Genomic DNA, 21,279 nt, shown 5'->3' with positions numbered 1-21,279 from the left:
TAGCAAAGTTGTTGAGTGTCCTGGGATTCTTCAAAATCAAGTTCTCCAGGGATGCTGGTAGTAGGAGACTAGATCTGATATTGCCCTGAACTTGGAAATAGATAACTTTGCTTTTCTGCAAACTGTGCTCCCACTGTGTTGTGGGGACCCAATACAGTACAAATATTTGAAGTTCTGGGGGGAAGAGAGAACTGATTGTCCTTGCTGTCTGGAGATAATAGAGGATATTTCAAAGAGAAGGTATGCTCTCACCCACTCTTTCTGGGTGGAGTTGGATTTGTATAGGCAGAAAACTGAAGTACGGATGTCATGGCAGAGAGCTGCCAGAGAAAGTTCACCAAGAAAGTTTGTGAGACTGGGTAGAGAGCCGTCAATGCAAGCGGCCCAGTGTACTGGGATACATCACACCTTTTGGTGGATAGGGCAAGGCTATAGAGTCGCAAAGGGTCTTCAGTGACAAGGTGACAGTACAATTTATCTTGCATATTTTAGAGAAAAAACAGGGCAATGTGATTGCTTGCATGGGAGAAAGACTCTTAGGGAGAGGGCAAGCATCTTCCAATCAAAACATTTGAATGTGTCCAACCCTTATATTAATACTACTTTCAGAAAAACTTTGTATTGACATCACACAGTCTTGGATCTACCATAATTTAGCTGATATTTCCCCAAACAGATTTTTCCCATTTAAAAAGTCAGCTACGCTTTGGTAAATCTTGAGACAAGTGTATGCATGGTCTCTGCTCCAGCCCCCATGTTATAGGTCTTCACCTCCCAAGCCTCTTTTAATCCAACCTCCCATCCTGTGTCCATTCAAGCCTCTAAGGCCCTGCCAGGCCCCTGGTTAACTGGCCACAAATAAATGTAAGTTAGGCATTCACAAGGCAGAGCACTCACACAGTTGTGTAAAGAGGAATTCTGACAAAGGAAAAAAATGTCCAACTTCACTAGTAATCAGAAGAATGCAAACGTGATGTAAATTTTCAATTACCGAATGAACAAAAGTGAAAAAGAATGACAATACCAGCGCTTGAGAGACTTCAGGGTAATGTGAGGTTGTGCATTGGTGGAAGTGTAAATTCACAGAAGCTTTCTGGAGAACAGTTTGGCAATGTATATCATTCACTTAAAAGTGTACAGACACAGCAATCCACCCCTGAAAGCTTATCCTAAGAAATTATTGAACAGGGCCAGGGATATTCAAGCCAGCCTTATTTATAATAAAGAATAATTAGGGGGCATCTGGGTGGCTCAGTCAATTAAGCATCTGCCTTCTGCTGAGGTCATGATCTCAGGATCATGGGATTGAGCCCTGCACTGGGCTCCCTCTCAGCGGGGAGTCTGCTTCTCCCTCTTTTCTGCCCCTCCCCCTGTTCAGACTTGCCCCCCCACTCTTTCTCTTTCAAATGAATAAATCAAATCTGTAAGAAAAAATTAGAAATAACCTAAGTGTCCACCAAGTGAGGGTTATTCATATCAATTGTGGTCCATTTATGCAACAAGATAAACGCTAAAGAGCCTTTAAAATGATATAAATATTTATAGACACTTGTAGACATGAAAGAATGTCCAATAGGTATTATATCCTTATGGTGTCATTAATGTAAAATTGTGTGTGTGCATATGTACACATGTGCATTGATGCCCACAGACCTATCATGATAGTTGTGGAGGGGCACCTGTGTGGCTCAGTCAGTGAAATGTCAGGCTCTCAATTTTGGGTCAGGTCCATGATCTCAGGGTCCTGGGATGGGCCCCATTTCAGCCTCCACACTGGGCATAGAGCCTGCTTAAGGGTCTCTGTCCCTGTCCCCTTCCCCCTCGACCCCTCCTCACCTCACATGCACTCTCTCTCTCTCTCTCTCAAAAAATAAATATAATAATAATGATAGTCCTCGAAATATCAACCATGGTGTCCTCTGGTTGCAAGATCTTTGAAAGCCTCTGCTTTCTTATATTTCATTGTTTCTAAAGTTATAAAAGCGATGTTCTTTATTTTTACCTTAATAACTAACACCAACAGAATGTGCCTTTTGTCCTGGACTCTGCTCTGTTGCATACTATTATTATTCCTGAAGAAAACAAAATGATAAAGCCCACAGCTAATAAATGATGGAGCTGGGACTCACACAACCTGGTTATCAGGCTGCCCTGTTGCTACCATAATTAAACCCGAGCAGAGTGAGAATCTCTTAACCCCTCTCCCACCAGCAAACCCACTCCTCTCCCCAGACTCATTGTTGACCATTTGACAGTTAGCCTTCTAAAGCTTCTGCCAGGCACTTTTAGACACATGTGGCCAAACACAAGGATGTGTGTGTTTCTTTTTTTATAAAATGGGATGGTAGTGTCTGTCCTGTCAGTATGCATCATTCACTCTCATACTCTTTACCTCTGAGGGATGTTGTGCAGCAGGCATGTGGGAAATCACTGTGACCATGTTTCTAGTTCTTCACCTTTATGAACAAAGCTGCAGTGAATATCCTTGTACACATTTTACTGTATGCAGGTGTGTCATGATATTTCTGTGATAATTTCTTAGAAATGGAATCACTGCAACAAAAGACATGCCCACTAAATGTTGACAGCGGCTGCCCAGTTCCCCACATCAAGAGTGTGCTGTTCCACTGTACACATACTCACAGCATAGGCATACACGCGTACACTGTGTACATACACCCACTAATCTCACGCCCACATCCCCCATGTTTTCACTGACAGTGGAAGTGACCCGTCTTTTTCATTTTTGCCAATATGGGGAATGAAGAATGTCATCCCATTTGCAATAACTTAAATGTCCTCGATTCCTAGTAAAGTTGAAGGTCTTTTGGCCATCTTCATTTCTTTCCAGAATCATTCACTTCTCAGTTGGGTAATTTGAGTTTTTCTTACTGATGTGAAGGAGTTGTGTGATATTATAAATATCAATTTTTGATGCCCTGTGTATTGTAAATATTTTCCCACGGTGTTGCATTTCTTGGAACTTTGTCTTATTTTGTCATACAGAAGTTTTAGTTTAGTTTAGTTTCATGTAACAAAAGCTGCCCACTTTTTTCTCCCTTGTGGTTTTACATCTCGTTTAGGAATTCTTTCTAGAGAACCAAGAATATGAGAAGACTCTCCTATATCCTCTTCTGGTATATTTTCATTGTTGTTTATACATTTTAAATTATTTATTTTAATTGTGGGAAAACATATATAAAATGGATTTTATCATTTCAACCACTGTTAAGTGTATGGTTCAGTGACCTTAGATACATTCACCTAAGGTCATGATGGAGTGACTGTCTCCACCATTCATCTCCAGAAGTTTTTCATCTTGCAAAACTGAAACTCTCTATCCATCAGACAGTAAGCCCCACTCCCCATTCCCTGCAGCTCCTAGAAGCCACCATTCTACTTCCTGTCTCTGTGAATTTGGTTACTCGGGTTCTCCACATAAGTGGACTCATGCAGTGTTTGTCTTCTGCGCCTGGCTTCCATGTAGTATGAAGTCTTCAAGATTCATCCATGTTGTAGCATATGCCAGAGTTTCTTCTCTTTTTAAGAGTCAGGAATCATCCATCATAGATTTAACTTTATGTTCAGACTTTAACCCATAAGAGAATTTAATATTGTGTTTGGTTGGAAGTAGGTGACAGGTAAGTTTTTTTTTTTTTTTATTTTTAAGTTGGTCATCTTTTAAACAACTCCTCTATCAAAACCCAAATTCCCATGAGGACCCAGGTCTGCTTGTAGACTGTTGTTCATTGATCCCTTTGTCTATATCTAGACAGGAATCACACTCCAGATTCTAGGTGAGTTTCTCTGTCTCCTAACAGCATGGCCATGCCCATTCTTTTTTTAAGACTTTCCCCAACCATTTTCAGGCATGTATTTTTTCAGAAGAACTTCAGAATTAGTCACATGGCCCAAAAATACTCTTTGGGGATTTTGATTGGAATAACTTGAAGCTACCCACTAACTTGGGGTTGGTATCTCACAAAGGAGCCTGCTGGCCGTGAGCTCCTGGCACCTCTGCTGCTGTCCTCTGCCGGGCTGTCCCAGGCCTCCACTCAGCAACCCTACCCAGACTCTGATTCTGTCCTCTAGGAAGAACAAATTCCTCTGCATCCTTGGTTTAATTTCTTTCCTTCCCCAGATGATCTATAGATTTTAATAAGAATTTTGAAAACCAAAACCCAGAGTGGGTGTGTAGAATCTCCAGGCCCTGCAGTAGAAGCTGTGGGGAAAAACGTTTTTGTCAGGAATGCTTTCTCTGCTCCCTGCCAACCACACCCCATAAGGCAGATGCTGAACGCATGTGTCACCCACCCTGGGTAGCCAGGTTCCCGCTGATACTTTTTTTTAAAAATACAGCTTTATTATTATAGATTATCATCAACTTCTTCATTTTAAATGTACAATTAAATGATTTTTAGTGAATGTATGTACAGATTTGTGCAACCATTACCAAATCCAGTTTGGGAATATTTCTGCCACCCCCAGAAAGACCCCTCATGCCCATTTATGGTCCTGCTCTGGAATGTCACTTTACCCTGAGCACGACAGCATCAGGAGAAGCGCCGGGGGTGGGGTGGGGGGCTGGGAGTGAGAAGGTTCCCAAGTGGCTCTGCCTGGGAGTCCAGCAGCAGTGTCCCAACAACAGGTAGGACAGGCCTGTGACTTGCCAATCCACACCCTTTTACCCGGGGAGACCCGCTGGGGGTTGCTCCTGAGGACAGTGGCCATGCTGAGCCCCATCCTAACCCCTTCCAGGTGGATAAAGTTTGAAGAAAAGGTAGAGGAAGGAGGCGAACGCTGGAGCAAGCCGCACGTGTCTACACTGTCACTGCACAGCCTCTTCGAGCTGCGGACCTGCTTGCAGACGGGGACGGTCCTGCTGGATCTGGACAGCGGCTCCTTACCACAGATCATAGGTGAGGCAGGGACAGCCGGGGCCCCAGAAAGCCACGGCAGCCTCGTGCCTGTGATGGGTCTGTGTGATGCCTGCCCAATTTTGCCGAGACCGGGCTCTGGTCTGACACTCCCAGCACAGTGGCTCCAGGTCTGGGTCCCATGTAGAGCTCCAGCAGGGAAAATGCCATCCTCTGAGACGCCATCCTGCAAGGGAGCAAAAGAGAGAGGGGCTTCCTAGCGTTGTCAGAGATACCTATGGCCATGGCAACCTGTCTCTTGTCAGAGTAAATGGATCATCATTCATCTGCAGGGAATTAGCTCTCATTTAGTGGAGCAGTGAAGGGAGACAATAAGGCTGGCCTTATTGTCCCTAAAATGTTTTGTGAATTTTGTTCCACCCAAATTCACCACAAGTGTTTTCCCCAAAATGCTTTCCTAAAAGGACTTCATGTTAGCACTAAACCATTGAACACAGAACTTCTGTGCTTCTTAGGGTACTTCATTGAGTTTTCACCATAGCATTGATAGAGCATAGAATTGTACACACACATACACACACAGATGCACACACATGCATGTACCCAAAGGCCATGTACCCAAACCTGCCCGCGTTTCCATGGTTTGTGGCAAAGCTGGGACTAGTTCCACAGCTCCAGTCTCCTTTAGTTACTTTTAACCCACTGATAACAGACGAAACTTAAGACCCCACACACACCTGGTCCTTCTGTCCTACATGGACAAGATGTGTCTGCTCCCCACTTAGATGATGTCATTGAGAAGCAAATCGAGGATGGCCTCCTGCGGCCCGAGCTCCGGGAGAGGGTCAGCTATGTCCTCCTGAGGAAACACCGTCACCAAACCAAGAAGCCCATCCACCGCTCCTTGGTCGACATTGGAAAGTCCGTCTCCTCCACCACCAGTGAGTCGGGCCATATGCTCATGGGCGATGGGCATGTAGGGGCTGGTGTCAAGTCCCAGGGGCCGAGTGAGCCCACCTTGGTGGCTGGAGAGTCTTGGCAATGTGGAGGCTTTTGGACTTCATGATCCTAAAGAAATTCCGTGGTTCTGGGGCTCCCTCAGTCTCCTTCTCTGGCAGGCCTATACCTGCCGCCTACCCCATCCCTACCCCAATGTTGTCCCCACCAGCAGAACAGAACTAGTCCTAAGAAGAGAGCTGATTCTCAGCCTGGGCAGCACACGGCAATCACCTGGGGGTATGAAACCTGTCCCGGTGCCTCAGCCTCACCCTGAGAGCTGGATTCGGGTGGTCTGGGGTATGGCCTGGGAATAGGGGGAGTTCACAGAGCTCCCCAGGAGATTCTCTTGTATGGTTGGGATTGCAAAATGCTGGTAGAGATGGCCTGTGTGTAGAAAGAGCTTGAAAGCCTCCCAATGAACCCCCAGGAAGAGCCAAGAGCCTTGGCAGAAAATGAAGCAGTAGAATTTTCTGGGTTCATCTCAAGTGGGCCAGGGCTTGTACATCTGGCAGCGGTGTCACCGTGATTGGCCAAGCCGGGGGCCGTTAGAGCAAGTGGCTTGTTCCAAGCACATGCCTCCAGCATGCAACCCTCCACTCTTGATACTATACTCGAAATGCCCAGACAGTAGCCTTGCTGAACATGCCAGAACAAAGTTGATGAGGTTGCTGAAGAAGGCACCTTGAGGAATCTCTTTAGATGAATGGTTTTATTTATTTATTTTTTTATTTTTTTAAACAGGAAGTGTTTAGCCTATGCTAATTACAGCAGGTGTGGAGTCAGCATTTAGCGTGTCCCAGGCACAGTTCTGAGTGTTCCACTTGTGTTAACTCGTGTCTTCTCCACAGTAACCCAATGGCTAGATACTGTTCCTATTATCCCCATTTTACGGAGGAGGAGCCTGAGACACTGAGAGGTTAAGTTATTTACCTAAGGTCACACAGCTAGTAAGTGGTGAAGTTGGGGCTAAACCCAACAGTCTACAACACCTGCTGCCTATTTAACAATTGTGTATCAATCTCACTCTCAAGAGTACGAGTATTTTCTCTATAATCTTGTTCAAACTATTAACTTCAAAAGAGAAACATAAAACAACCAACATAGGCCTTCTTCCTGAAAGGGCAAGAGATGTGTCTCAGGGCCCAGCTTTGCTTAGGTGGAACGACTGGAGATGTCGGCCATGCTGACAGCCAGGCTGCCGACGCCAGACCCCTCCTGTGCCTCCTCTCAGGTCGCAGCCCAGCCCGGAGCCCAGCAGCTGGCCCAAGCCTCCACCGCTCCACCGAGGACCTGAGGATACGGCAAAGTGCCAGTTATGGCCGGCTGTGTGAGTGTGTGCTTGGCTGCCATGCGAGCAGAGCCAGCTTCCATAGGCTTTCGAGGTGGTGGTGGGGGGAACCTGTCCAGAATTCTCAGGACAGGCATCTGGAAGAAATCTAACCTTCACCCCCAAACCTGGGCTGTCCTTGGGGGTCTAACTTGCTACCCTAAGTGTCTAGGTGATTGCTCTGACAGGTGCAGCTCTAAATCATGTGCTGCCATGTTCAGCACCTAGTCCTATGGTTCTAGGCGCTTTTGTCTTAGTCTGTAACTTTGTTCTCACCATCAGCCCTGTTTTTGGTAAGAAAAGGTCCTTGACATGGAATTAGAAACAGGCCAGGGACTTTTCCCTGCCCCCACTGGATGACAGCCTTCTGCACCGTGACCGTGAGCCACAGGCAGCCATGGGCCCCCACAGCCTGGGCTGAGTAAGGACGCTTGTGAGCTGTGCGCTCACAGGGCCCTTCAGGCAGCTCATCAGGGGGCACACATCTGAGCTGTGAAGCAAAGAAAAGAGAACCTGCAAAACAGAAAGAAAAAGGAGTGAGAAGAGTATGTTCCTTTAAGTACTTTTACTAAAAGGCCAAGATATGAACAAGTTATGTCAGCTGTGCCATGACCAGGCCCAAGGAGTGATTTGGAGGGCAGTGTGGGTGGGCGCTGGCCAAGGGCTGAGCTATAGTCTTTTCTCTCTGCTCCTGGTGACCCCGGGTCCCCATCCTTCTGGCCTTGGTTATTACACAGAGGGACGCCAGGAGGCAGCCGGCAGTGAATGGCTTTGGGCGAGTCTTCCTCCCAGTTGTTCCCTGTGTCTGAGGTCCCCCTGTGCCCAACACTGTGGTAAAGGAGGCCTGCAGGGAGGTTCTGTGTGCACACCATCCCTCCCTGGGTGGCCCCTGGAAGGCTCAAAGAGGAGACACGCCTGAGTACTGGAGAATAAATGGGGTTTTCCAGGAGCAGGCGATGTGGTGCGGGGGGAGGGGAGAAGGGTGTTCCAAACAAAGGAAACAAACAGCAGCAGGAAGGCGCTGTGTAGGAGGCGGTTCACTTCATGAGGAGGGCAGGGCCTGAGGGCAAGAAGGTCAAACCGAAGAGGGACCACATGCCCTACAAAAGGATCCTACAAAAGGAGCCTCTCTTATGAAGGTAATGGGGACCTCTGAGAAGCTTTAAGTAGAGGCACACCCCATGACCAGATTCATTTTTTTCTTTTTTTAAAGATTTTATTTATTTATTTGACAGACAGAGATCACAAGTAGGCAGAGAGGCAGGCAGAGAGCCAGGAGGAAGCAGGCTCCCTGCTGAGCAGAGAGCCCGATGCGGGGCTCCATCCCAGGACCCTGGGATCATGACCTGAGCCGAAGGCAGAGGCTTAACCCACTGAGCCACCCAGGCACCCCCCAAGACCAGATTCTTATTTGAGAAAGAATAGACTAGAAAGGGACCAGACTGGAAGTGAGAGACTGTCAGAGGAAGAGTGGAGAGGGGAAGCTCAAGGTGGGATGCGAGGACCAGAAGAAGCAGGAGGTGAGGAAGTCGGGGAGGCAAGGCAGGCCCCCAGGCTGGTGGATGGGAGGGAGGGAGGGGCACTGAACAGAAGAAGGTGCGGAATGGGAGTCATCTGCTGGAAGTCTGTGAGTTCTGTTTCCCAGGGTGTTGAGCTTAAGGGCCAGCTGGGGCTGCCCAGGGGATTGTGGGGCTCAGGAGAGAGGTGTGGGAGGGAGACCCAGTCTGGGCATCCTCAGCCCAGGGTGGGCATGAAGCAATGAGGGTGGACACGATTGAACAAGGATGCAGGGGTGAAGCCTCTGCAGGGAGTGAAGGCGAAGCAAGACCCCAAGCCTGGCAGGAGAGTATCCCGGATACAATTAAGAAGAAGGGAGCCAAGAGCAGACAGAGTTCTGGAAACCAGGGGATGCCACAGGCCACAAAAAGCCAAGAAATAACAGGCCTGAGAGTGCTCCTTGGATGTGGCTGCTGCTGGAAGATGAGAGCTGACTTTCTCCCACCTGGACGGGGGAAGGAACCACTGGGCAGTTCAGATCATTTGCCGTCACTGCTCTTCCTACAGAGAGCCCCACCCTCCTTCCCCTGCCAGCCAAATCCCCGAGCAGCTCTCGACACTCACACGGGTCATGGAGGACAGAGGTGAAAGTGGTCTTCTCTCCAACAAGTCTAAGCTCGGTGGCACCTGGAGTTTCAGCTGATAGTGTGTCTGTGTCCCCCCCCACCTCCTTCGGGGCCTGGCACAGAGCAGACATCTCCATCTCTGCTCCAAGAGAGGGGGCGGAGGGGCAGGGAGCAGAGCGCAGCAGACTGAGGAGTGAGGAGGGAAAAGGAGAATGTGCAGTAGAAGGGAAGAAAGACAAGAAAAGGGAGCAGAGGCTAGCTCCAGGGGACTGAGGGGTGAGGGGAGAGGGGGCCTTGCTTTGGTTGTGAAGCTGGGGGAAGCATGTATAGGGACCAAGAGAAAAGGACCTGCAAGAGCCTGACCCCCCCCCCTTTCTTCTCTCCTAGGTCACACCCAGAGCAGAAGCATGAATGATATTTCTCATACCCCAAACACAGACCAGGTAGTAAAGACCCTGCTCTTGGTTGCCATGAAGGTGCTGGGCAGGGAAGCCCAATGGGCAGAACTCCACTCCCATGAAGGAGTAGGAGTCCCCAGGAAGCACCTGGGTGGGGGCTCTGGGCTGCCTTGTTGACTGGCCAGCCCATCAGTCAGGTACCGACCAAACCCTATATGCCAGGCACTAGCGGGAGTGGGGAACAAAGAAGCATGATCAGGTGAGGGCCCAGCCATCCCTGAGCTGGGGATTTGTTGGACAGAGGCCAGCACACAGAGTCTTACCTCCTTCAAGCCCCTGAGCGCCTTTAAGGATGGAGTGGAAATTTGGGCTGGCAGAGAAAAGCAGTGAGGCCTCCCTGTGGAGACAACAGGGCCAGTGTCCACTGGTGGGTCTTCTCATAGGCTGGGGGAGGATAACGTCCATTCTTGTCTCCCACCAGCTTGCCTAAAACCCCCACAAGCAGATCAGAATCCTACAAACATGTTGAGTCCAAGTTCTAAGCCCCACAGCCCAGGTACCCTGTGACTATGCCCCTGGGGAAGCCTGGTGGAAGCCCTTTTCCACGGCAACCCCCACACATCTTGAAGGCAGCAGGATCATGGTCCCCTTGCCTGTGCCCCCAGGAAGAGGAAGAAAGGTGTTGAAGGAAACATGAAATTTGGTGAGAACCCCTCAGGAGCTTGAGTGACCTGCAGACCTTCAAGGCACCCCAAGTTTGGTGGAAGGCAAAACAAAGTCCCTTGTGTCAGAGTCCCCAGGGCCCTTTGGCTAAAGTAATAGGAAGAAGAGCATCAGTTAACATTTAAGGTCCACACACTGCACGCACTAGCCCGTGCTGAGCTGTTGTGAGCGTTGTGAAGCTGCTCTTACCATCTCCGCTCTACTGACAAGGACCCTGAGGCTTAAAGCAGTTAAATAATGTGCCCAAGTCCACGCCCTGAAAGGTTAACAGAACCGTGATTTGACCCAGGCAGTCTGATTCGAGAGCCCTTACTTTGGGAGCAACTTAGGAAGGAATATTCTGGAATGTTATTTAGAGGGAAAAACTACCACAGTCATGCACGCAGGTGGTGAAGCCATGATGAGAAAACATTGCCTGGTGAAAGTCTTTCAGAGACAAATTAAAGACTGTCCTTGGGGCATTTTCATTGTACATAGGACTCAGGAGGAGTCCATGTTTTAACCCTAGGAATGAAGCCAGGCACATAGAGAGTGGAAATGAGTTTGGGACGAGGACCTGTCTCCAGTACCTCTTATCTTGGACCCCACTCCTTCTGCCTATTTGACCTTCCTCCTCTGAACAGACACTAGCCCCTAGCATGTCAATGGTCTTAGCTGGAAAGTGTCAGAAGCTATGAGTTTTCTTGGGAGTTCCCCTGGGGGTGTCTTGGGGCCATGGAAGTCTCCCTCAGACTTGGAGGTGGGGTCCAGGGGCTCCTGTCAGCCAGGAAGCTGATGGCAAAGCATGTCTGCCCTGTTTGTCAGAATGGGCCTCATCCTTCCCACGGCCACCCAGGATGAAGGCAGACAGGGAGGGCTGTGTGCCCAGCATGGAAGAGCCAGCTGCCATCTACTTGGGCCTCAGAGGGCTTGGGGATGAGGCTGATGTCCAGCAACCCTGGGTCTCTTGTCTGACCCCTCGGCTCACGCTTTAGTTCAGCAAAGTTCCCACCCATCAAGGAATGTCTTAGGGGTCAAGTCATCGCCTGTTCCTTCCAGGCTAGTTTGGTCCTGGGGTTAACCAATTTTGAGTCTCCTCATTTGCAGAATAGGGCAAAATATTTGGTTATTTCGCTCTCCTGAGAAATGCTTGGAGAATTTTTTAAAGTCAGACCTTCATAGCAATCTGCAGGGGGTTGAGGGACCGAGAGCTGAAACCACTGATGAGAGTATCCATGGACATCTTGTTTCCCCCTCCCTGACCAGCGGAAAAACAAATTCATGAAGAAGATCCCTAAGGACTCAGAAGCCTCCAACGTGCTTGTGGGTGAGGTGGACTTCCTGGACCAGCCGTTCATCGCCTTTGTGCGCCTTATCCAGTCAGCCATGTTGGGAGGAGTGACCGAGGTGCCTGTCCCCACCAGGTGAGGGTCACTGAAATCTGACCCCCCATCCACCAGAGGGAAGCCAGCTGTCCATGCAGTTGGCACAAAGTACTGTTGGAGGCACCCCTAAAACACAGAAGGAAAATCAGGCAATTGCTGGGGAGGGAAATCTTCTGACTAGGAAAGAGTTTTAGACTTTATTTAAAATAATCATAAAAAGAAGGAGCTGAGACAGACACCGTTGGCTGGGCTTGGGCAGCAAGACCATGGGGACTGCAAGCCGGAGCTGGTGGAAGTGAAGAAAAGATGTCTTTGCCGAGCAAATATGGGATTTAAAGGAGGAAAGGGACAAGTGTGTGGTCAGTTCATGAGCTGGGATGAATAATGTCCAGGGCCAGAGAATCCCTCTCTTCACCTGCTTCTATTTTTCCTTCTCGCTTTCTTCCACCTCCTCCCCCTTCATCTTTGCAGATTTCTGTTCATACTGCTCGGACCTTCTGGGAGAGCAAAATCCTACAATGAAATTGGCCGCGCCATTGCAACCCTTATGGTAGACGATGTAAGTGGTAACGAGAAACGCGTACTGCTGACTGTCACGGCTCCTGCGTCAGGCACCGGGCCTCTGTTCACTTGCTTACCCCACAGGCACATTGGAGCACTCCTGTGTGCCAGGTTGTGTGGGGCGCTGAGGGCTATGAGAGTCAGGGGGCAGTCACCGCCCTTTAGGAGCACCAGTCAAGTGGGAGAGACAGACCTGTAATTCTGAAGGGAACCACATGCTAACTGTCTCGGTAGCCAGGTGAGGCTTCCTGCAGGAGAGGGCTTTATGCAAAGGATGAGCAGGAGTTAGGTCAACCCTGCACAAGCCTAAGAGGCAGGCATTCCAGATAAAGGGAACAGGAGCCAAAGCTTGGAAATGGAGAAGCTGGATAAAAGTGGTTCAACTTGGGCTCAGTGTAAGGTTTTCAAGAGCAGGAGATGAGCCGGAGATGACATGGAGCCTGGAGGCACAGCTTAGAGCTCTCTCTGTCCCAGGAGTGATGGGGAACCTAGAAGACATTCAATGCAGGCGCAAGCTCTACATCAGAAAGAACACTCTGGAGACAGCCTGGAAAGATGCAGCCTGACCCTCCAAGGATGAGGGGCTAGGAAGTTAAAATCAGATCTAAAATAGCTGAGCTAGGAAGTTAAAATCAGATCTAAAATAGCTGAGCTTCTGGGACTGGGCTCTAACAGGCTTTTGAATGAGCGTGTTCCATGCAAAACTGAAAGCAGAAAGGTTAAGTCATTCAGCCAAAGCCCTACAGCTAGGCCACGGAGACCTGGCCTTCAGGCCCTCCCTCAAGGCCCGCTGCTCCCTATTGTGCAGAATTTCACCTGCAGGACTCTGTCCTTCCCTAAAGACGGAGAGTGAGCTGGAGGGAACAAACGTTCAGAGGGGTTTTCTCCAATGCTGTACGTTATGTGCTCCCTGGAGGTGGCTAAGAGGCAGCCCTCAGCAAGATGGCCCCTTCCTCTTCCCTTGCCAGCTCTTCAGTGACGTGGCCTATAAAGCCCGGAATCGGGACGATCTGATAGCAGGGATTGATGAGTTTCTGGATGAGGTCATCGTCCTTCCCCCTGGAGAATGGGACCCAAATATCCGAATTGAGCCCCCCAAGAAGGTGCCCTCTGCTGATAAGAGGTGTGTATGTGGATGGAGGGGTGGTAGGGATGTTGGGCTTCAAAGGGAGTTCGGAGTCTGTCCATGGCTTTTGTGGTCAGCATAGACAGGTTTATGCTATTTCTTCTCCTGGTGTCATTTTATTTCTTAAAAAAAAAAAAAAAAAAGCAAGCAATATGTTGCATGTGAACATCCATAACTTCTGGGTGACCCGTGTGTGGGTACTGTGAGATCATTTTCTGCATTTGTCTCTGTCTTTTAAGATAGTTCATGTTTTTTGTTGGATAGGTAAGACGTGTTCTCAGAACAGCTCTAGAGGGCCTAAGCTCGTGCCAGGATTGGGAGCCCCACCGTTCCATGACCCCCTTATTCCTTACAGGAAATCTGTATTCTCGCTTATGGAGCTAGGCCAGATGAACGGCTCTGCAGGGGGAGGCGGCGGGGCGGCTGCGGGAGGCAGCGGCGGAGGCGGTGGCAGCGGCGGCGGGGCCGGCGGAGGGAGCAACGGGGACGACGGAGAGATGCCAGCCGTGCACGAAATCGGAGAAGAGCTTATCTGGACGGGAAGGTGCCCACCCCAGGCCTGACAGTGACACCGGCCAACCTCTAGGCTTGCCTCCTCATCCAGCCGCGGGAACCTTCCCCACCGCTGCGTGCAGCGCCCCCTCCCGGCCACGGGGTTTGGCCACTGCACTCTTTTCCTCCCCACGCCCTCAAAACCCCTCTGGATCTGGCGACAGGGTTTCGGCAGGAGAAGGGAAGTGGGGCCCAGCACAGGAGTGGAGGCACCCGAACTTTTCTCTTGACTCTGTTCCTGTATGAGTCTTCTAGGGCTGTCCTAACAGAGTGTCACATTCTAGGTGGCTTAAGCAACAGAAGCTTCCGGTCTCGGTTCTGCAGGGTAGAAGTTCCAAATTGAGGCATGGGCAAGGCCGGCTCCCTCTGAGACTCTGGGAGACAACTTCCTTCCCTCTCCCCAGCTTCTGGTGGTGGGCTGCGATCCTCAGTGTCCTTGACTTGTGGCGGTGTGGTTCCGGTCTCTGCATCTGTCCTCACTTGGTCTTCTCCCTGTTCTTCCTGGGGCATTTTCCTCTTCTTTTGAGGACAGCAGTCATAATGGATTAGGGCCCATTGCCATGACCTCATCTTAACCTGATTACATCAGCAAAGACCCAATTTCCCTAGAAGGTCACATCCACAGGTACTGGGGTTAGGATTTCAATGTGTCTTTGGTGGGGGGGTGACACAATTTAATCCATAACAGTACCATTTGAATTTTTCTTTTTTCTTTCTTTAAAAGAGAGAGAGAGAGGAATTGGGCTGGGTTTCCTTGCTGACTCTTAGAATAATTCAGGTTGCTCTGAATTTAGGGAAGGACATGGCCCTGCAAAGCAATGCGTGAATTATGACTTTGAGAATGGAGTCATGTTTTATATGCCTTTGGCTCTATCCCAGCCAGTGTTTCCAAATTGGGGGTAACTTTGCCTATACCCTCATCCTCCCCCAGGAGACATTTGGCAATGTCTGGAGACATTTTTGTTTTCCGCAACGAGAAGGGGGATGCTGCTGGCATCTAGTGGACGGAGGCCAGAGATGCTGCTTAGCCTGCTATGAGGCACAGGACAGCCCACGACCAAGGATTACCCAGACGGACATGCCAATAGTACCAAGGCTGAGAAACCTGCCTCCATGCCAAGCATTGCATTAGGAGCTGTGGGGGAATAGTAGGCCCAATAAACACTGTTGTTAAACTCAAATTCCCCACTTGATTGTTCTGGAGAATACAGAAACCAGTTATAAATTCAAGAATTTGCCCTTGATGAATCTGGGATGTTGTTTTCTCCTAAAGTTGGACACACCTATGTTTACCAAGCACAGTCAGGGGCCCTGAAGATGAGCAGGGACGTCCCTGAGGAGGACAGCCAGGACTTCTGTGGACCCCACGATTTCCATTCCCCATGGAATGTTAGGTCTACTCCAGAACATGTCCCCAGCAGGCCTCCCCTCTCTCCCATCCAGGCTGTCCATGACCACCTTTCCAGTGGGGATGATGCTGACCACAATCTTTTCTGTCCTGCAAAAATCCTTCCCTGCCATTTCATGTTCTGGTAGGAAGGTCTCTGTCCCCATCCACCTCTAGTCAAGTTCCCTTCCTTGCCCCAGACTCTGCAGGCTCCTGTAAATAGCTCTGCCCCTGCCTGGTGTTTTGGGGAGAAAGCAGCCCCTGGGCCTGTCTTGAGCAGGTTCTTCGGTGGCCTGTGTCTGGATATCAAGAGGAAGCTGCCCTGGTTCCCAAGTGACTTCTATGACGGCTTCCACATCCAGTCCATCTCTGCCATCCTATTCATCTACCTCGGCTGCATCACCAATGCAATCACCTTTGGTGGGCTCCTGGGGGATGCCACTGACAATTATCAGGTGTGTGTGAGCCTGGGACCCTAGTGCAAACCTTCACAAAACTGCTGCCACCAGGTGGCGGTAAGGAGCCACCTGGTGGCTCCATAATCCGAAAACTTAAGGCTTGGGTTTCAGCCACCCTGGGTTTGGACTTTCATTTTTAGTAATTCTTTACCCTTAAAAAAAAAAAAAAAAAAAAAGCCAGTAGTATTAAAAGACCTAAAGCTAAATCATGTTACTAAAGTCCAAATGTAAGGATGACATAAACAGATCAAACTTTTTTAATGTTTATTATCTGTTAAGTAGTGTTAATTGCACTCTATTCTTTTTAAATTTTTATTGTTGAAGTATAGTTGACATGCAATGTTATATTAGTTTTCAGGTATACCACATAGTGAATTTTGGGAGGAAAGGGCAAAATGAAAGATGAACACTGTGGCCTGAGCCCTTGGCTGGGTTCTAGGCTATGCTTAGAGGTCCCTTCTCCTGCCTCTGTTGAGCCTCATACTCCTCATGCCCCCAGGGAGTGATGGAGAGCTTCCTGGGCACTGCCATGGCCGGCTCCTTGTTCTGCCTCTTCTCGGGACAGCCTCTCATCATCCTCAGCAGCACAGGGCCCATCCTCATCTTTGAGAAGCTCCTCTTCGACTTCAGCAAGTAGGTGCCCTTTGTAGCCCCCGGCGCCTGCTATCACAACTGGGGCACTATACCAAAGCCAGGACAGGGGAATAGGCCCAAAAGGGAGGCAAAGGTGAGGAGGTACCAAAGCTGCCTTTATCACCCTGTGGGAGGGACTGCCAGGTGGTCCCCCCTGACTCCCTCCAGCTACCTGCCTTTAGCCGTCCTAGTGCATTTTAGCATAACTGATAGGGAGACCTCAAGGCAAGACAAGAGGAGACCATTCTCACTGTTTGTAAACAATTATAACTGGAAGTCAATGTGAGCTGGAGGTCCAAAGGCTATGCCCTGAACCAGGCAGCTCCTGTCACCACTCTGGGCTCAGATGCTTCTTATACAACATGAGGCCATTGAGAGGCCTCCCCTGATTCCGTCACTTTGATATTCTCTGTTTTTCTTTCATCCTGGGTGTTTGTTACCAAATGTGTAAGAATTGAGATGTCTTAGCACCTTCCTGCAACCCCCATGAGATTCTTTCCCAGAATTTGCAAAGACCCTACCCAGGAATTGTCCCTGTCCCTAGTCCTCTCACAGTTCCCAGGAGGGCATCTGTGCCACAGGGGGGACAGATGAGCCACTAAGAGTGAGTCTGGGGAACCAAGCACGTCCAAGAGCCCTGGGCTCGAGGCCCCTTCCTTCCCTCTCTCTTCCAGAGGCAATGGTCTGGACTACATGGAGTTCCGCCTCTGGATTGGCCTCCACTCAGCCATCCAGTGCCTTATCCTGGTGGCCACAGACGCCAGCTTTATCATCAAGTATATCACCCGCTTCACTGAAGAGGGCTTCTCCACCCTCATCAGCTTCATCTTCATCTATGATGCCATCAAGAAAATGATTGGTGCCTTCAAGTACTACCCCATCAATATGGACTTTAAGCCTGACTCCATCACCACCTACAAATGCGAGTGTGTCGCCCCTGACACAGGTGACCGGTAATCCCAGATGTGCCCGGAGCCCCCACCCACTCACTCTCTCCCCACCACAGCTCTCTACTCAAATGTAGGAGATACCACCCTGAGAGATATCAGCCCCTTTGGGTGGTAGCAAGTGACCTGAACACTACCTGGATGTCCATCTGCCAAGGGTGATGCAAAAAGAATTCCTGGGGTGCCCGGGTGGCTCAGTGAGTTAAGTGCAGACTCTTGATTTTGGCTGAGGTCATATCTCAGGGTCATAAGATCAAGCTGCAGGTCAGGCTCTATGCTGAGCATGGAACCTGCTTAAGATTCTCTCTCCCCCTCTCCCTCTGCTCCCCCAGCATCCCCACTAGCTTGCTCTCTCAAAAAAAAAAAAAAAAAAAAAATTCTGCACTGGGTGGGAGGTTGAATCAACCAACTGGTCAACCTGGTAATACTCAGTGCCATTCCTGTGGAATTCCTTACTGACCAAAGAAGTGTCATCTGTTTAGTTAGGGCTTCCTATAGTCTCAGGCTATAGGAAGTCTCAGGGCTTCCTATAGTCTATAGGCTTCCCTTCACAGTCCCAGTCATGCCCTCAGAGCCTTCGGTGGACTGTGCCTGGGGTAGCCAGGATGCTGCAGAGCCAGGACGCCAGTAGATACATAGATCTAGAAATAGAGATCCATATATCTCTGAGCACCACCAAGCTGGACTCACAGAGAGCAAACTGAGGTCCAGAGACCACCTAAGGTCACATTGAACCTCAGTTTCCCTAGCTATGAAGGAGTGATAACAATGCTGGCCCTGCCAGTCTCATGAACTCTTGTGAGGCTTTCAAATCTGTGCCCAGATCAGAATGGAGTTTGACACAAGTAGATTTCATGTTGTTTAGCACTCTAACGCATGTTATTGATAAAAGATTGATCATAAGTCAATCAAAAATATTTACCGTGCCATCACTGTGCACCCAGCTTTAGACTAGGCCTCATGGGGAGGAAGATATTCTGACCTCAGAGAGGATAGTTTTAATTATATCCTCTCTCCCTCTTTCTCTGCACTAGTTTTGTAAAGAAATCTAGACTTAAATTTTTTCTATCATTAATTTAGAGTTATTTCATTAAAATCTAGAAATACGTGAAGCTAACGTTTGTCTCGAGCCAGAACATGTTGCTTGCCCGGGGTGGAGGAGATCCTACCTGCAGGCCCTTTTCATTCTGTCCTGGAGTGAATCTCTCCTCTGTGGCGTGGGCCCCATAAGGGCACTCCCATTTGCTGCTTGTGCCCATTGGACGGTGGCTTCGTTGCACTGACTGAACACAAATGTTCCCACAAACATGGCTTTTGGAAGTACATGGCCTTGATCTCTTTTAGAAACAGTCCTAATTCTGGGGTCATATGTAGCACTTTGGTCATTCTGAGAATCATCTGTCCACAGGAGAAACCAAACATAGACATGTCCTAAGAACAGGGGACGTAGGAGCATATAAAGTTGGAATTGATGGCCATAAGAAAATCTACTTGCCTCCAAATAACACCTCCTCTGGCCTTGCCCAGTTGCCTGATGTCACCTCATGATTCTGGGTCAGTCTATTGCCATGGCTCTCAAAGTGTGGTCACCAGAAGCAGCCTTAACACCTCTGGGAACTTGTTAGAAATACAAATTCTTGGGCCTCACCCCGATCCTGCTAATCAGAAACTCTGGGGTAGGGCCAGCTGTATAGTAAGAAACCTTCCAGGTGATTCTGATGCATGCTTAAGTTTGAGAAACATTGCTCCATTGAACTATTAATTAGTGATACATAGCCATTATTAGCCACTAACCCTGGTAAGATTAGATTTTCAGTTTCTTCACCAAAAGTAAAGGAACTGAAATCAGGACAATTTAGTTTTGATTAGAATATGAAAGGAAAGTTCTCAACAACAGGAGTTGGGCAAGGGGGGAACTAAGTGCGGAGTGTTTCTTTCCCAGTCTGTGGGCCGCTTGCTTACAAAGTGTTCCACGTTCCTAGCTTTACTGCAAAGCCCCATCTGGGCAAGGCACCCTCTCAGTCTTCCCCACTCTTCATCCTAAGAGCTCGTTGTGCGGGGGCGCTCTTTTTAAAATTAATCTTGTTTCCATTGTAACTGGTTTGTATTCTATTTATGGATGCTGCACACACTGACTTGGCTGCTTTCAATCCCAAGTGAGTACCACTTTGTAAACACTAGCATTTAAAAATATTTGATACTTGGACCCTTTCTGGAATTTTCCATGTTCTATTTTATCCTTCTTCATCTCGAAGTGACTTTCAGATAAACCCTACCCAATATAAGAAATGGCTAAGCCGAAACACAAGACATTAAAGGAGTGTCTGGTCTGACAAGCTTGGACAATGGAAAGGTGTCTGAACGCTCAGACATTAGCCCTGAGTCCTCCTCTAGTGTTTGTGTGGCCCTGAGTTAGCCTTCTCGCCCACTTTCTCTGCCCTGTTGTTAGCTGTGCATCTTGTTCTCTTGGTCAGCGTTGTAAGGGAAGACAGCGGGTGTACTGATTTCTGTTAGTGAAGCTGTCTTCAGAATAATCATAACAAACCTCTAGTTTGTAGAACTTTCAGGGATATTCTGCCCTGGGTCAAGACAGAATTCCTTAGTGGCTCCCAGCCCCAACCGCCCCAGAAGTGGGCAACACAGAGGGGCCCTGTGATCACCTCCATTCCGTGACAGCTTGTTGGAAGTTGAAGGAAGCTTCAGGAATATCCTCTGCTTCGCTCTGGGTTCCTAACCAACCATGGGCGGCCAGCAGGAGCCACGTGGCTTGCACTGCATTTCATATTTACTGCCGGCCAACTGGCTAGTGGGCCTCCTCCCTCCCACCCCAAACCTGCTGCATTGGAATTACTTAATGAGCCGTCACTCGGAGAAGAAAGGCAAGGAGAACCTGGCCCTACTCCACCCGTGCAGTGTAGGAGCAAGAGAAAAGGCAAATGGCAGCCTCCAAGGCCTGCCTGTTTAACGAATGGCTACATGCCACAGGAAGGGAATTAACAGCTCTCCATTCTTCCAGTGGCCTATGATGGGAACCCTTACATGCTCCACTTACAGTTCAGGACACAAGGCTGTGTAGGGGAGTGCCCAGACAAGGGATGTGTCAACAGCTCAGAGCAACACCTCTGGGTTCTGATTCTCCTTCAGGTCCCAGACTTCAGTTTAATGTTCCACAGCATGCATTCAGGGGGCAGGTTAGAAAATTTAATAGCAAAGCCAAGGCATTCTTGCAGTTGACCTACAAAAAGCACATGTGGACAGGAAGGGGGAGAGAAGGGCGGCATGTATGAAGGGACGCTTGCTGTGTAGAGCTTGGAGACATCCAGGCTGGGCCAGCTCCCTGGGATGGATCAGGACTCCTGCAAGCCACAGCTGTTTGACTGTGGGCAGTGGGCAGGTGACTTAACCTCTTTGGGCTTCCGTGACCTCATCCTTAACAAGGGAGAGTTAACTTGGGAATTTAGGAACTTGGCCAGATGTCGTGTGTACATTTTGGCGTAGCGTGTGATGTAGAGTAAGTCCTTTGAAAATGTCTGAGGGCACAGACATGGATTGAGGTGCTGGTAGGGATTCACAAGGCCCATTATCCACCAGCTTGTGTCCGCACTATGTCGTGGCAGCAGATTCCTTACTTTGGTTTTTAAAGCCAACCCTTCCAGGTCAGGCAGGAGCTGTCCCAGACTGGCCCAGTGGGTCTGTCCGAGCACCCCTGTTCTCACTGGGTCAGGGCACAATGAGCTGCCCTCACAAGGGAAGCCACTCCTGGGCTTTGAGCAAGGGTAGGAGATGGAAGAGGTGGGGGCCTGG

General features: G+C 49.2%; 1 protein-coding gene across 6 annotated transcripts in view; it reads left to right on the top strand.

The window, feature by feature from the left end:
* Nucleotides 1-21,279, top strand: part of SLC4A5 (solute carrier family 4 member 5) — a 105,941-nt gene that overhangs the window by 58,015 nt on the left and 26,647 nt on the right. For all 6 annotated transcript variants that reach the window (XM_032352498.1, XM_032352503.1, XM_032352504.1 and 3 more), the window contains 11 exons: nucleotides 4,759-4,919; nucleotides 5,663-5,818; nucleotides 7,108-7,203; nucleotides 9,714-9,769; nucleotides 11,693-11,850; nucleotides 12,283-12,370; nucleotides 13,341-13,495; nucleotides 13,854-14,042; nucleotides 15,718-15,892; nucleotides 16,395-16,528; nucleotides 17,203-17,474. In XM_032352498.1, the coding sequence (XP_032208389.1) occupies nucleotides 4,759-4,919; nucleotides 5,663-5,818; nucleotides 7,108-7,203; nucleotides 9,714-9,769; nucleotides 11,693-11,850; nucleotides 12,283-12,370; nucleotides 13,341-13,495; nucleotides 13,854-14,042; nucleotides 15,718-15,892; nucleotides 16,395-16,528; nucleotides 17,203-17,474 (1,640 nt within the window). The remainder of the gene's footprint in view (nucleotides 1-4,758; nucleotides 4,920-5,662; nucleotides 5,819-7,107; nucleotides 7,204-9,713; nucleotides 9,770-11,692; nucleotides 11,851-12,282; nucleotides 12,371-13,340; nucleotides 13,496-13,853; nucleotides 14,043-15,717; nucleotides 15,893-16,394; nucleotides 16,529-17,202; nucleotides 17,475-21,279) is intronic.

Source organism: Mustela erminea, chromosome 7 (genome assembly GCF_009829155.1).
Source record: "Mustela erminea isolate mMusErm1 chromosome 7, mMusErm1.Pri, whole genome shotgun sequence".
NCBI lineage: Eukaryota > Metazoa > Chordata > Mammalia > Carnivora > Mustelidae > Mustela > Mustela erminea.
This window is presented reverse-complemented; position numbering and strand designations above follow the sequence as displayed.